Genomic DNA, 14,999 nt, shown 5'->3' with positions numbered 1-14,999 from the left:
TGCTGATCATTTACCAAAAATGAGGCACTTTCACTTACCAAATATGAGGTATAAAACATGTGTATGACTCAGAATGTGTCCTCAGAAAGTTTGCAATCTATGATATATCAACACAAGAAAATAGAGTATATGGAAGAAAAGGCTAAATACTAGGAAAGAAGTATTAATAACATAAAATTTGCATTCATGGAGAGATACCAGTTTTGTCTGGGAAATTTCATTGTCAAAGATTGAAACCATATATATTTTTCCTTATTACAACAATATATTCTAATTGTGAAAAATTCATAAACTCTAGGCAGTCACAAAGAAGAAAAATTGCTCATAATTTTAAATTTCACTTAACAATTACTGTCATTAATATTTTGGTCTTTGGTTTTAGCCACTTCATTATTTTAAGTAGACTCTTTTGAAAAGTGCTTTGTAAAGATACTCATTCCATTTACAGTTCTAGGAATAATGCAGATATTACATACAGCCCTTGGTACTGATGATTTTGGAAGAGGAAACACTATTAGGTCAAGTTACTTTAAGCATAAGTAGTTTTATGGACAATAGTGATTTGGCCATGATTATGGCTTTAACTTTACAATTGTGCCCAAGACATCTGAAAGAGAAGGCAGCTCTCTCACTTGCTGGCATAGGGATAGGAGAATCTCATTCATGGAGTTCTAAGAATGTGATAGGTTCTACTCCGAAACAAAAGTAAACCTTATCTTACTTTACAGAAGAGAAGGACTGTCAGCTGATTCTTAGAGACAGTATTATACACGAGAGGTGAAATCTTAGCACATCTACTATTAAAAGTAGGTCCATATAAAAGTTATCAGTTAAATCTTTGTAATTTGAATTGGCATTTGCTTATTGAGATACTTTTTCCATTCATAGGAAAATATTAAACAATTCATTTTTCTTAACTTTTTTTCGTTTAGAAGCATCATGTCACAGATAACCTAAAATATCAAGTGATTTGTGCTTCTTTATATTTGGAACCTATTTTTTTCCCCAGGAGATCTCTCTTCCTGTGTTGGGACCTATTTTTTCCCCCAGTAGATCTGTCTCCCTTCCCTGTTAACATTTATTTATTTATTTATTTGGCTCCATGCCAGCATGGTGCCCAACTGGGGCTTGAGCTCACGACCCTGAGATCAAGACCTGAGCTCATATCAAGAGTTGGATGCTTAACGAGCAGAGCCACCCAGGCACCCCTCTGTTTACCTTTTAAGTAATTTTTGATACTAGTGTGAATTCCTTGGAGGAGCTAGCTTAAAAAATTTTTGGTGTCAAGAAAATATCACACTGGAGTGAAAGATCGGTGAAAGATAGTATTTCAAGTATTCACATGTAGGTAATGGAAAGCTGATAGCAGGGCCACCAGTATGCAAAATGAAAAAGGGCAAACCCATCTTTTTGTCCTTTCCCATCTTCTCTTAGCATTCCCCGTTCTTAGCTCCCTCTTGCTATTTTTCCTATGGTCCCTTTCTGGTGGGTGGCACCTTCTCCTGTCCTATTTATATGATGGCTAATACTTAGACTTATGCTTTCTCCCTTTATTAAAGTGAAACCCATACTGTTGGCCATTTTCTTGGTTATCATGTTGGAAAATAAGCCAGTGGGCTGATTTCCCCAAAGATGTTAGCATTTTAGGATATTTAAATTTGTTAATCTTTTACTCCTATTTGAATTTTGACAAAGGGTTTCTAGAGGGGCAAAGCTTTAAACTAAGATGGAAAAATGTTTAATGCCAAATTTTCAGATGGCTTGGAGAAAGTATTTGGAGACAGGGCTAACATTATAGATCCTTCAGTTCATCCTATAGACAACCAGATAGTTCCAGTTGAATACATACTTCTGTTTTGAAGAGAATAGAAGAGGAAAGTGCTATTTGTGTCTTTTAATGCAAATAGCCATGTGGAAATTCCCTTTCTACAAGGTTTTATAGACTTTATTGTTGCCTCCAGAATGCCGTAGTGATTTCTCTATCTCTAAGACTCTAAAGATCCTTAAGGAAAAGGCACCAAATGCAGAGTATCAATTACTTTCACATCCACAGTTTGAGCTCCTAAAATGGCATAATACTCAATCTGAGAAAGAGAGGCAGTCATCTAATTCATTTTCTTCTCAGAGTAGAGAAGTGTGTGCATGATTACAGATTGCGCCTTTAGGAGAACAATAAAAATAGCTCTGACAGACATTTCCAATAAAAAAAATAATTTTTCATTGGGCAGAGTATCGAATCAATAAAGACATTTTTGGAGTTCTTGTTTGGCAGTATGTTTGGAGATATTATGTCTCCAATAGCAGTTATGGGAGAAAGGAATACATGATTGATGCAGGACAAAAAACCAGACACCTTATTTTAAGAGAAGTGCTTTATGGGGGCACCTGGGTGGCTCAGTCGGGTAAGCGACTGCCTTCAGCTCAGGTCATGATCCTGGAGTCCCAGGATGGAGTCCCATGTCGGGCTCCCTGCTCAGCAGGGAGTCTGCTTCTCCCTCTGACCCTTCCCCCTCTCATGTGTTCTCTCTCTCATTCTCGCTTTCTCAAATAAAGTCTTTAAAAAAAAAGAGAGAGAAGTGCTTTATGACCTTTAAGTTTTAAAATAAGATTTTCTTTAAAGATTTTTTTTTTTAAATAAGAATTGACTAAGCAACAGTTCTGTCACCTTCCACTCTTGTGTGGCTATCATTTTCACCAAAAGTGCCATTTAGTGTAAAAGGGTTGAAATTGTAATAACTGTGGTCTAAGAGCCATTCATGGTGCTGTAAGGATTTTCTTCCCACTCTTAGTACTAACTAGTTATATTTCTTTGCTCTGATAAAACAAGAATTATGGAGTAGAGAAATTGTGGAAGATTTGGGTGAATCAATTTTTTATTTTAATTAATGACTATGGAAATTAAATAGAAATAGAAGTGCATTAATTCTACATCCTTTCCCCCTGTATGTTTCTTCATTTTAAACAGCAAGATTTTAAATTCTTAGTATTGTATTTTATTAATGGCCAGGTATTACTTCTGGTGTAACTGCAATAAGACTCTCCCCCCACCACTCCACTCGTTTGCATGTGATTTCTTTCTATGGCTAAATAAGTTAATCGATTTTATGTTTCATGGAGATTAGTGGTTTAACAAAATAAGAGATTATTGATTCTAATTTTTTCTACATTGTTATTGGACTTAGTTGTCTTTTTAACCGACAGAGAGTCTTTAAAGATGTTTTCTCTTTGCTCTAAACAACATTAAATAAAATGTACAGTGATAATGACAAATCAGGCATGTTAAATAAACAAGATTAATATTGTGGGATTTTTCCAAAAGGCCAAAGCCAGTTTCTAAGTACCCGTATAATTTTCTGTATTCTGGCTATAATATTGAATTGTGTTTTCTTTATGGAATATTTAATGCTGCCTTTTGAAAAGGAAGTATGTTCACATGGGTAAAAAAATCAAAACAATGTAAAAAATATGTGGTAAGAGTTCTCTTCCTACTCCTCTTCCTACTTTTCTTCTTTCTCTGTTCCCTACACTCTACCTTCCACATAACAACTTTTACCAGTTTCTTGTAAATCTTTAAGTTATTTTTTATGTAAATACATATATTTATTCTCTCTAGCCCAGTTTCCCCCCTAGAAGTTCACTTAATATATAGACTGTTCTGAATCTCTCTGTTATTTCTTTTAATTATTTCTCTCACTCCTGAACTGTAAACATTTTCACTAGACTTTTTGGCCTTTTAGTTAGACAAACCTATATTTGAGTCCTGGGTCTACTACTTACTAAGTGTGCAACCTTGGGTTAAATGTGAGTTTCTCAGTGACTTATTAAAATGGAAGAATCAGTACCTATGACAGAGGGTTGTTGTGAGATTTAAATGAGGTAATACACAGCCAGTAGTAGCCTCTGGTGGACAATCAATATATGTCCCTTTACTCTGGCCTTTTTTTTTTTTTAAAGATTTTATTTATTTATTTGAGACAGAGAGAGCATGAGAGGGGGGAGGGTCAGAGGGAGAAGCAGACTCCCCGCTGAGTAGGGAGCCTGATGCAGGACTTGATCCGGGGACTCCAGGATCATGACCTGAGCCGAAGGCAGTCACTTAACCAACTGAGCCACCCAGGCGCCCTACTTTGGCCTTTTCTTTCTCTCAAAGTGCAGTCACCCTTTTCCATCATCTGTTCCCTGAATTAAAGCTACCGTAACCTCACAAATAGTTTCCCTGTCTCGAGTGTAGCTCCTGTCCATCTATCCTTCACGCTGCAAGTAGAGTGGTCTTGCTGGGTCTTCTATCCCCTGCACAGAGGATATACTTTAGAGAGCATGTGATACTCTTCATGATCTAGGTTCTTCTTACTGGTTCACCCTTGTTTTATGCATTTCCTCTTCTTCTCTACTGTGTATGTATTTTTCCCTGCCCAGAGTTCTCAGTCCCTGTTTATCCACCTGACAAGCTGTTGTAGGTTGAACTGTGCCTGCACTACCCCGCCCCCCCTGCCAAAAAAAAGAATGTTGAAATCCTAACCTCCAGTACTTGTGATTTTATTTGGAAATAAGGTCAAGTTAAAATGCGGTTATTAGGATGGGTCTTAATTCAATAAGATATCTTTATAAAAGGGGTAATTTGAACACAGAGACAGATACACACAGGAAGAATACCATTTTAAGATTGGAATTATGCTGCCACAAGGCAATAAACTACCAGAAGCTGGGAGAGGGGCCTGGAACAGATTCTTCCTTAGAACCTTCAGTGGGACTATGGTCCTGCCAACATCTTGATCTTGGCCTTTTAGCCTGAGAACCATGAATCTATTTCTGATGTTTAAGCCAACCAGCTTGTGGTATGTTGTACAACAACCTCAGGAAACTAATACACAATCTTTAAAATTTTCATCTCAAATGTCGCCGTCTCTGTAAAGCTTTCCTGACCTTCCTCCCATATAAAGGGTTCCTGCCTCTGTGTTCTTTGTTTTTTTCTCTATCAGATTATCTTATTTTATTAAAAATGATAAGTTAAGGTAGTTTACGTTAAGTACGTCTAGACCCTGAGCTACTTGAGGACAGGCATCATGTGTTTTCATCTTTGAATTCCCTGTGGCCCATAACACACAGTATGGATTAAGTAAACCTAAGTTAAAGCTTTTTTTAAAAACTCTAAGGTGTTCTTGTCAGAACCTTGGTTCCATTAGCAGTGCATTTTTATAAAATGCTTCTTGGAATTTTTCTTTTCTACAGATGGATATTGTCACCTATTATGTATGTTTTTACTGCAGTTGAGTCAAATCCTTTCAAGAATATAGCTTTAAGGATTCTTTAAAGTTATCTTTAAGATATTGTCCAAATTCCCCTTAAAATCTTAAAAAAATATTCCCTTAAGTATAGTATATGCAGTTTTTTGGTATATACCATCTGGTACACTAGTTTGTATGCATACTAACATTGAGACTCTTAGGAATTAGGCTCCCTGAATACAGCTGAGAGCTGGGAAAAAGTGGTCCCATTAAAAAAGTTATCTTCCAGCCTGCAGAAGTGGCATATGTAATTTGGCTCATATTATGAGCATCCTCTCCGTGTATAAACACAAAATGGTTTTTTGTTGTTGTTGTTGTTGTTTTCTTTGCATTTGCTGGCCCCAGCTTTGCTATGATGAACCTCCACCTCCCACAGAGAATACAGTCACAGCTCAATCGCATAACTTTTCAGGTACTCTGTTGTTAGAATAGCCTCATTCCCTTTCTTTAAAGCTTAGTCCTTTTCATTTAAAAACTTCAATCTCATATCTAATTTACTGCCTTTAGCCTTAACATTTCTGGTTAGTGAACACTGTGGAAGTATGGTGGCTTCAACAGGTTCTGCTGACAAATGTCTTACTCTCAAGTATGACATCAAGTCTAATGTCCCCTAGACAATAATAACCCCTTTCAGGACTTGACTACATTCTTTGAGTGACCCCCCTTGGCAGCTTCATGTCACATTTTTTTTTGTCCTATGCTGTGATGACCCACCATAAGAATGTAACCCCCAGTTGCATCTGCTGTGTCTGGCCAACTCTTGGACTTGCAGGTATGAATGGGACCCATTGTTCATACTTGTCAGGAGCTGGTTACTTCAACTTGGGAGCAGAATTGGCCATTTCTGGGCCATATCTGTCTAATGTTCTTTCCCCCTTAACTAATAATATTGAGTAAAGTCAGCAAGTACATTGACCAGGTTGATGTCCACCTAGGGTACAAAATGCCAGCCATTATTACTATTACTATTATTATTGTTACCTCAACCAAAGGCCTATTCCTTATCTATCATCCACCTACCTCCCTACCCAATTACCTGCTTACCTACCTATGTATTTTATTGAATTATAATTCACGTACTATAAAATTTACCCCTTTACGGGTTCAGTTCGATGGTTTGGTGTATTCTCCAGGTTGTACAACCATTACCACTATCTAACTGCAGAACATTTTCATTACCCCAAAAGGAAACTCCGCACCAGTAGTTGTCACTCCCCAGCCCTCCCTCCCCCAGCCCTAGGCAACTACTAATCTGTGTTCTGTCTCTGTGGATTTACCTATCCTGGACACCTCATATATGGAATCACACATCATATGGCCTTTGTATCTAAAATCTTTCTGTTAACAAAGTTCAAGTTTCACTTATGTTTAGCATGTATCAGTACTTAATACCTTTTTTATGAAATAATAGTTGACTGTGTGGATATCACATTTTGCTTCTTTGTTCACCAGCTGATGGATATTTAGGTTGTTTCTGCACTATTGTGAATAATCCTACTGTAGACATTTGTGTGACGTTTTTGTGTAAACATAGGTTTTCAGTTCCAGGAGTGGAAATATGTTTAACTTTTTGAGGAATTGTTAAACTGTTTTCCAAAGCAGCTGCACGGTTTTATATTTCCACTGGCCATGTATATTTATCTTTTTTCATATTCATGTCAATAGTTGTTATTTTTTGTCTTTTTTATTATAGCCATCTGAGTGAGTATGCAGTGGTATCCCATTGTGGCTTTGATTTGCATTTTCTTAATGACTCATGATGCTGAGCATCTTCATGTGCTTATTGGCCGTTTGTATGTCTTCTTTGGAGAAGTGTCTATTCAAATCCTTTACCCACTTAAAAATTGGGTTATTTGTCTTTTTATTGTTGTTGAGTTGCAATAATTCTTTATTCCTTTTTTTTTTAAAGATTTTATTTGTTTATTTGACAGAAAGAGACACAGCCAGAGAGGGAACACGAGCAGGGGGAGTGGGAGAGGGAGAAGCAGGCTTCCCCGCCGAGCAGGGAGCAGGGAGCCCGATGCGGGGCTCCATCCCAAGACCCTGGGATCATGACCCGAGCCGAAGGCAGACGCTTAACAACTGAGCCACCCAGGTGCCCAATAATTCTTTATTCTTGATGGTAGACTCTTATTTATATGACTTGTAAATATTTGCTTCTGTGGCTTGTCATTTTACATTCTTGTTAGTGTCTTTTAATACATAAAGTTATAAATTTAATGCTATACAGTTTATTTTTCATTTGCGTTCATGTGCTTTAGTTTCTCAGATACCTAAGAAATTGTTGCCTAATCCAGAATTGCTAAGATTATCATCTAAGTAGTAGTATATCTTTCATTCAGTAAATATGGGATGTCATTCCATTTATTTAGGTCTTTAATCTCTTTCAACATTGTTTTGTAGTTTTTAGTGTATTAGGCTTATGCTTCTTTTGTCAAATATATCCCTAAATATTGTATCCTTTTTGGTGCTATTTCAAATAAAATTGTTTTATTAATTTCATTTCCAAATTGTTCATTGCGAGGTATAGAAATAAACTGATTTTTGTATGTTGATCTTTGTATCCTGCAACCTTGCTGAACTACTTTTATTAGTTCTAATAGTTTTTGTGTGTGTGAGTGGATACTTTGGGATTTTTTGATTTATTTTTTTACTGGGGTATAATGGACATATAACATCATATTAGCTTCATGTGTACCATATAATGACTCGATATTTGTGTATGCAAAATGATCACCAGAATTTGTCTAATTAGTATCTGTAAACATATAGGTACAAAAAATGAAAACCATGAGTTTATACTGATGATTCCAATCCATAGGAGGAAGTTCACTGTTTTTCTGTCTTTCCATATTTATAACTCCATTCTCCAACAATGAGAAACCTCCCATTATCTTCCATATATTTATTTATTTGAACAATCCCTCTTGTTTGTAGCCAATCTCCCAGTGCTGATGTTGCCTTCTCTCACTCATGTATTTCCCCTTACCTCTTTTAGGCTCCATACCTTTTGCAGGACCATTGTCTTTTTTTCCTTGAAATTCAAGAGCCAAAATATAGTTTATCATTAGTTTTTGATGTAGTGTTCAGTGATTCATTAGTTGCATATAACACCCAGTGCTCATCGCATCACGTGCTCTCCTTAATGCCAATGTTACCTCTCTACCCTCTAACACCTTTTCACCCCATGAAGCAGACATCTGATTGCTCAGCGAGTTCCATCTAATGGTTTTTATACTGAATTGTGAAGGATGGAAGGAAAGCTCTCTTGTTTTACCAAGTCTTTATTTTGAAATTTAAAGCTTACTGTAAAGTTGCAAGGATACTATAATGAAAAATCATATATCTTTACCCAGATTAAATAGTTGTTAACATTTTTGCCACATTAGTTTTACTTCTCTTTTTCTCTTATATATAAGTACATGTTTACATATATGTATGTCTAATACCTACATATCATTTTTTTCGGTTTTAAATGAATCATTTGAGACAATTTAGATATCATCACGTTACTGCTGAATACTTGACCTAAATACTTCATCTCCTAAGAACAAGGACGCTCTTCCATATAGCCACTGTATAGTTACCACACTTATGAAATTTAACATTGATGCAGTGCTTTTATCAAATACACTGTTCATATGCAAATTTCTTCAGTTGTCCTAACACTGTTCTTAAGGACAAGTTTTTAAATCCAGGATTGAATCAAGGATCATACATTATCTTTAGTTAGTAGTTATCCAACCTTGAGAATAGTGTCTGACACACAGAAGACCCTGAGTAGATGTTTGTACTTTCATTAAGGGACCCTTGAGTTAGCAGCATTTTCTCAATTTGTAATTTGACTTCTATTTTTTTTAAGGTTAGGCAATTTACTCTAGAAAGTTAGTTTTTTAAAATGCACATGATAAACATACAGAACAAATGAAAATACAGTAGAATTAAGTCTTCTTCCCATTCTAAACCCTAACCCCCCAGTCTTTCAGAAGTCAACCACTTTTTCCAGGTTCTTGTGAATCCTTCCAGAAAGATCTCTGTTATAAGCATAGAGCTGTATATACACATCCCCCAGTTTTTTACTTATAGAAATGGGATTATAGCACTTACTCTTCTGTAACTTGCTTCTGCATTTTTTAATATATCTTGGAGATAGTTGTGCATCAGCCCACATAGAGCTACTTTATTCTTCATGACTCTGTAGTATTCTGTCATATGGATGTGTCATAATTTACTTAATTGTTGATGGACATGAAAGTTGTTGCCATTCTTTTAGCTATTCAAAACACATATTTGGCCTCTTAAAGGGACAAGACTTTTTAACTTTGGCATTCTGTAGCAGAATAAAAGGTTAAGAGCATTTAGATGATTTTCTTCACATACCTGGTTTTTAATGAGCTATTCAGTCATCATGGCTTTCATGTAGTACTTCAATGAAATACTAATAAACTTCATCTGTCAAATGAAGTGGCTGATGAATTATTCAGTATTTAAATAGAAGTGTCTAACCTAGTCACACAGAGTTGAATTAGAGCAATTCTTCTGAAACTATCTGTGGTGAAAGACCCAGATTTTTAAAAATTTACAATCCTTTGCAGACTGATACCTTTGTAAAATGCAGGAAAAACAAAGTGTCAGAAAAATAAAAATTTAAAAAAGCATACAGAATAAAACGTCCACATGATCAATATAGAGCAGTGGTTCTTAAAGTGTGGTCCAATAATTTTTCAGAGGTAAAGAGACCAAAAAGTTTAAGAACAACTGACACAGAATTTCTATTACAAGTTTTTGTTTCTCTCTCTTTATAACTACATAGAATGTTATAAGTGAAGCAGTGTCCCTTTGTATTAAATGCCTGTATCCCACTTTAAAAGAATACTATGTATGTCAAAATTTATAAATTTCAGTGTGACAGATCTATCATATTGAAACTCAGTGTGATTTGCGTTTTGCTTGTTAATTTATTTAATCTTGGTTAGATTGCTGATAATGCTATTCATAGGAAATAATGTATATCTAAACTGTGTCTATGGTCTCTTTTAATAACACTCTAGTATAGAAACCAGTCTCAGAAGTATCTGATGGCTGTATAAGAAGAGATTTTATTTTATTTATTTATTTATTTTTAAAGATTTTATTTACTTATTTGACAGAGAGAGACACAGCAAGAGAGGGAACACGAGCAGGGGGAGTGGGAGAGGGAGAAGCAGGCTTCCCGCTGAGCAGAGAGCCTGATGTGGGGCTCGATCCCAGGACCCTGGGATCATGACCTGAGCCGAAGGCAGATGCTTAACGACTGAGCCACCTAGGCGTCCCTAAGAAGAGATTTTAAAACAAGCTCATCAAGCTCAAGATGCTAATTTTTAAAATTTTATTCAAAATTAAGCAAATGATTCTATATTTTCAAAATTCATCTTTAATTTTTCATTAGTTTCACAAATTCTAACAATTTTGTCATTTAAAGTTATAACTAAATCAATGAAATTAATAGATCCCAGATACATGAATTTCTTATGAATAGATCTCCTTTTAATGGAAACTAAAATTCAGAAATTTTATCAAATTAGACCAGTGTTTAGTACATCAAGACCACCTTTTTCTTTGATAATATTGATAAATTATAGAACATCATAACGTGTACTTCTAAGCTTTTACAATCCTTTTGTCTTTTGCTCTTACCTGCCTTTATTTTATTTTTTTTTTTAAGATTTTATTTATTTATTTGACAGAGAGCGAGTGCAGAAGCAGGGGGAGTGGCAGGCAGAGGAAGAGGGAGAAGCAGGCTCCCTGACAAGCAAGGAACCCAATGCGGGGCTCAATCCCAGGGCCTTGGGATCATGACCTGAGCTGAAGGTAGACGCTTAACCGACTGAGCCACCCGGGTGCCCCTCTTATCTGCCTTTAAAAAAAGATGTTGTACCTCTTCTTTCAATAGAAATATAAAGAAAATTTAAGATGCCAAAAATATCAGACAAATAAGCAAGTCTGTTCATTTAATTTATATCCTTGAAATCTGCTTTTTTTATGTTACAGCAGCACAAGAAGTTTATTTTTGAGTTCAGACATTCTTTACAGACTTTCTCCAGTTGATTAGCACTGTACATACACATACAAGTATTTTTATTGTCAACTTTTATATTATTATAAAAAACAGAATTATGTAAGATTTAAGTGAATTAGTTTTTATTATGACCCCATTTTTGCTATGTCACTAAGCACACTGTTTAATTCTGTTGCCTTTTTTTTTTTTAATAACAGGACCTTGTCATTGAAGGAGGTGGTGTGATGATTTACATTTTGGCTCAAACTCCTTAATCTAAATTGCTATTCCAAAAACATTTCCTGTCATTGGAGCCATGCCATCTGAACACATTCATATACAAAATTTATTTAAATTCCAAATCACATATGTTGACAATGTTGACAACTGAGGATATTATACAGTTCAAAATTAGTTGTGTTTATCAGCAGTGAATCTGGAAAAAAATTATAACTATAGTTTAAAAATAGCTATATTAACAATGAAAAATACCTGACTGGCTTTATTTGTTGTATTAGTTGGTCTTCTGTATCATTAGCCAGTGCCTAGCTATGCTGAGCTATTGTAACCTTGAAAAGTGGTATTTGAGCTACTTTTTTTGCCTTAGATTCACCTGTATTTCCAAGCAAACAGTTTTGTCTGTGGTCTTTTAGTGGTAGCAGCCCGAAGTGGTACCTGAAAAAGGGCCGAGAATTGGTAATATTTATATGTGGGATATTGAGTGTATACTTCTGTTAGTGTTTTAACTCAGTGCCCTTTCTTTAAAAGAATTCTTTGGTTTTGAGCTTATTTATGATTTATATGTAAGATACATTTAAATTTTTTTTTAAAGATTTTTATTTATTTATTTATTTATTTGAGAGAGAGAGTGAGAGAGAGCATGAGAGGGGAGAGGGTCAGAAGGAGAAGCAGACTCCCCACTGAGCAGGGAGCCCGATGTGGGACTTGATCCTGGGACTCCAGGATCGTGACCTGAGCTGAAGGCAGTCGTTTAACCAACTGAGCCACCCAGGCGCCCAGATCCATTTAAGTTTTGATTAGTCAATACATCTCCACAACTATTACATTGTTATGTTAGTATTGCAGCCTCAATTATAGCTACACAACTAAAGTCAATATAAAAGGTATCATGTTCCTAAGAGAATTAGTACAAACTGTTTTTGGTCCTCATTTATTTGGAATTACTTCCATCATTATTTGATTTATTACCACTGCTGCATTCAGAAAAAATGAGTGGCTGTTCTTGACAGAATTTCAGTGAGGCTTATCTCAGCATATGTAATTTAGAGTTAAAATAAAATAATTTCATTTTCCTAATTTAGCTTACTAAATTTAGAAAGTAAGCTTGACCTCAAATCATAATGATTGTAAAAACAATACATTTTAAAGATAAAACAAATACCGACATTTTATCAGATTTTTATTTATTTGTGGGTTACAGATGTAAACTAACCTGAAATATCACATTTGAGCAATCTTATTGTGCTTAACTAGGATGTATTTTATGCTCCATGCTGCTCACTGCTTGAGTTTGACAGCATCCAAACTTGTTTATACCTTGTTTATCAAAATGAATCCACTGGTCCCATGTTTGGATGTTGTGTCAATGTCAAATTGCTAAAGAAGTTTCTAAACACTACTATCATATTCTATAGTTATCCTGTCAAGGACCTTAACATTCTGTGAACCAGTGCTGGCCTAGCAGGTATTAATATGCCATAATAATAATAGTCAATGTATATTGAATTTGTATTGTATGCCAGGCTCTTTGGCAAGCAGTTTACACATTTTATCTTATGTAATTACCACCATCTAGTAAGATATAGGTGGTGTTATCATCCCCAATTTACAGATAAAAGAAAAATAAGGCTCAGACAAATTCAGTAAATTTCCAAGGTCATAATCTTCATTTACAGATGGAGCTAGAATTTGAGTCCAGGTCTGTGGGCTCTCAGTCTCTAAATTCAAATGCCATAAAATACCATCGTTCAATTTACAGGGTAAGTTATAATGGAAAAAGCAAGGAAGTGGTTCTATTTTTAGTTTTGTCATAACCTAGTTATGTGACCTTTGACAAGTCATTTTATCTCTCTTTTTTTATCTGAATGTGCTTTGGGGAAAATAGTTCTATGGTCTTTGAGCAGTGGGGGGCTAAGGCCAGTTCATTCCAGCTCATAAGAAACAATTGTTAAGTTTATAGGTATTTTTTTTAGCTGGTTGGTGTCATCCTGGTAGCATGAAACTGTCATGGATGTATTTACACCATGGAAATTGACAAACACTGTTAAGTCAGGACTTTCCCCTGGTTTTTCAACATTTACCAGCATGACTGCTTTCAGGTTTCCTAAAACTAATTCTGTGCTTTTCAACCTTGCCTACCAAACAGGAAGAAAGTTTTTTCTCTTTATCTCTAGCACCTAGCATAGTGGGTATCTAGTACATACTTGATGATGGTGATGGTGATGATGATGATGATGACAGTGATGATTAAATCATCCCATCAGTACTTTAAATCTTTGGATGGGCCCTGCTTAAAGTGTCTGGAAATGATGGAACCTCAAGGGAAGCTCTTCCTACATCCCCAGTGATCTGGGTAATGACCTACTTTTTTTTTTTTTTTTTTTTGGTTGTCAAATGATCCTTTATTGAAACATTTTCCTTTGTAGTTAACTAGCCGGGCATTCCAGTGCACCACTGTTGATGTCATCTATGATGTCATGAGGGTGGTGGCCATCTACATTGCAGCCCACAGACTGGGCAGTCCCCAGGAGCTCTTTAATGGTTCCAGAGAGTTCTCTCGCTAAAGATCGGTGTCGCATCTGTCGGGCAATATTGACAATCTCATCAAAAGTGATATTTCCACTGTGCTTAATGTTTTTCTGCTTCTTTCTGTCTGTTGGTGGTTCCTTGAGGGCTTTGATAATCAGGGCAGAGGCAGAAGGTACCACTTCAATCTGGGCCTGTCTGTTCTGAATGGTCAGTTTCACCGTAATCCTTAGACCCTTCCAATCACCGGTTGCCTTGGCGATGTCATCACCAACCTTTTTTGGAGACAGACCCAGCGGGCCTATCTTCGGGGCCAGGGCAGACGTGGCACCGACTTTGCCACCGGTGCACCACAGGTACACGACTTTGATCTCGTTGGGGTCGAACTTAGGCAGCATGGCGGAGGTGGCTGGTGTTGGATGAACCCGGATTCGGGACGACCGAAGAAAGTTGCACCTTTGCCTCCCCGAGCCGAAAGCCAAAAGATGACCTACTTTTTAATGGAGATACTTTAACACAGCTTTTAGGTCTCTTTTTGCAATCTGACTATCCTTTCTCAGATTATTATGCTGAATGAGAAAGTATAACACAAAAATAGTACATACGAAGTCATTCTTGTATGTACTAGTCCTGTCCAGCTTTTCTGGAGGTAAAGAATTTAAGTGTTTTTCATTTTTAGTTCGATTCAGAATCCTACTCTATTCTTTACTAACCTGGATCACATCCCTGTCTTTCCTGTCTCCTACTTCTTTCCCTCCAATTCCCTCTTCTTTCTTAGTAGGTCTGGATTGCTCTATGTGCTTTACCTCATTCCATGCAGTTATTTTCCTCTAATTAATCCTTATTTTCATACTCTTTTTGGGTAGTCTTTCTTCCTGGATCTGAAGAATTACACTAGTTCTTAATTTAAT

The 14,999-nt window shown here is 36.1% G+C and overlaps 1 protein-coding gene across 1 annotated transcript; it reads right to left on the bottom strand.

Moving 5' to 3' along the window:
* Nucleotides 1-13,988: 13,988 nt before the first annotated feature.
* On the bottom strand, nt 13,989-14,501 carry LOC113917048 (60S ribosomal protein L12-like). Its single transcript, XM_035728588.1, has one exon. The coding sequence runs from the start codon at nt 14,484-14,486 to the stop codon at nt 13,989-13,991; it is 498 nt and encodes a 165-aa protein (XP_035584481.1). The 5' UTR covers nt 14,487-14,501.
* Nucleotides 14,502-14,999: the final 498 nt, after the last annotated feature.

This window comes from Zalophus californianus, chromosome 1 (genome assembly GCF_009762305.2).
Source record: "Zalophus californianus isolate mZalCal1 chromosome 1, mZalCal1.pri.v2, whole genome shotgun sequence".
Classification (NCBI taxonomy): Eukaryota; Metazoa; Chordata; class Mammalia; order Carnivora; family Otariidae; genus Zalophus; species Zalophus californianus.
This window is presented reverse-complemented; position numbering and strand designations above follow the sequence as displayed.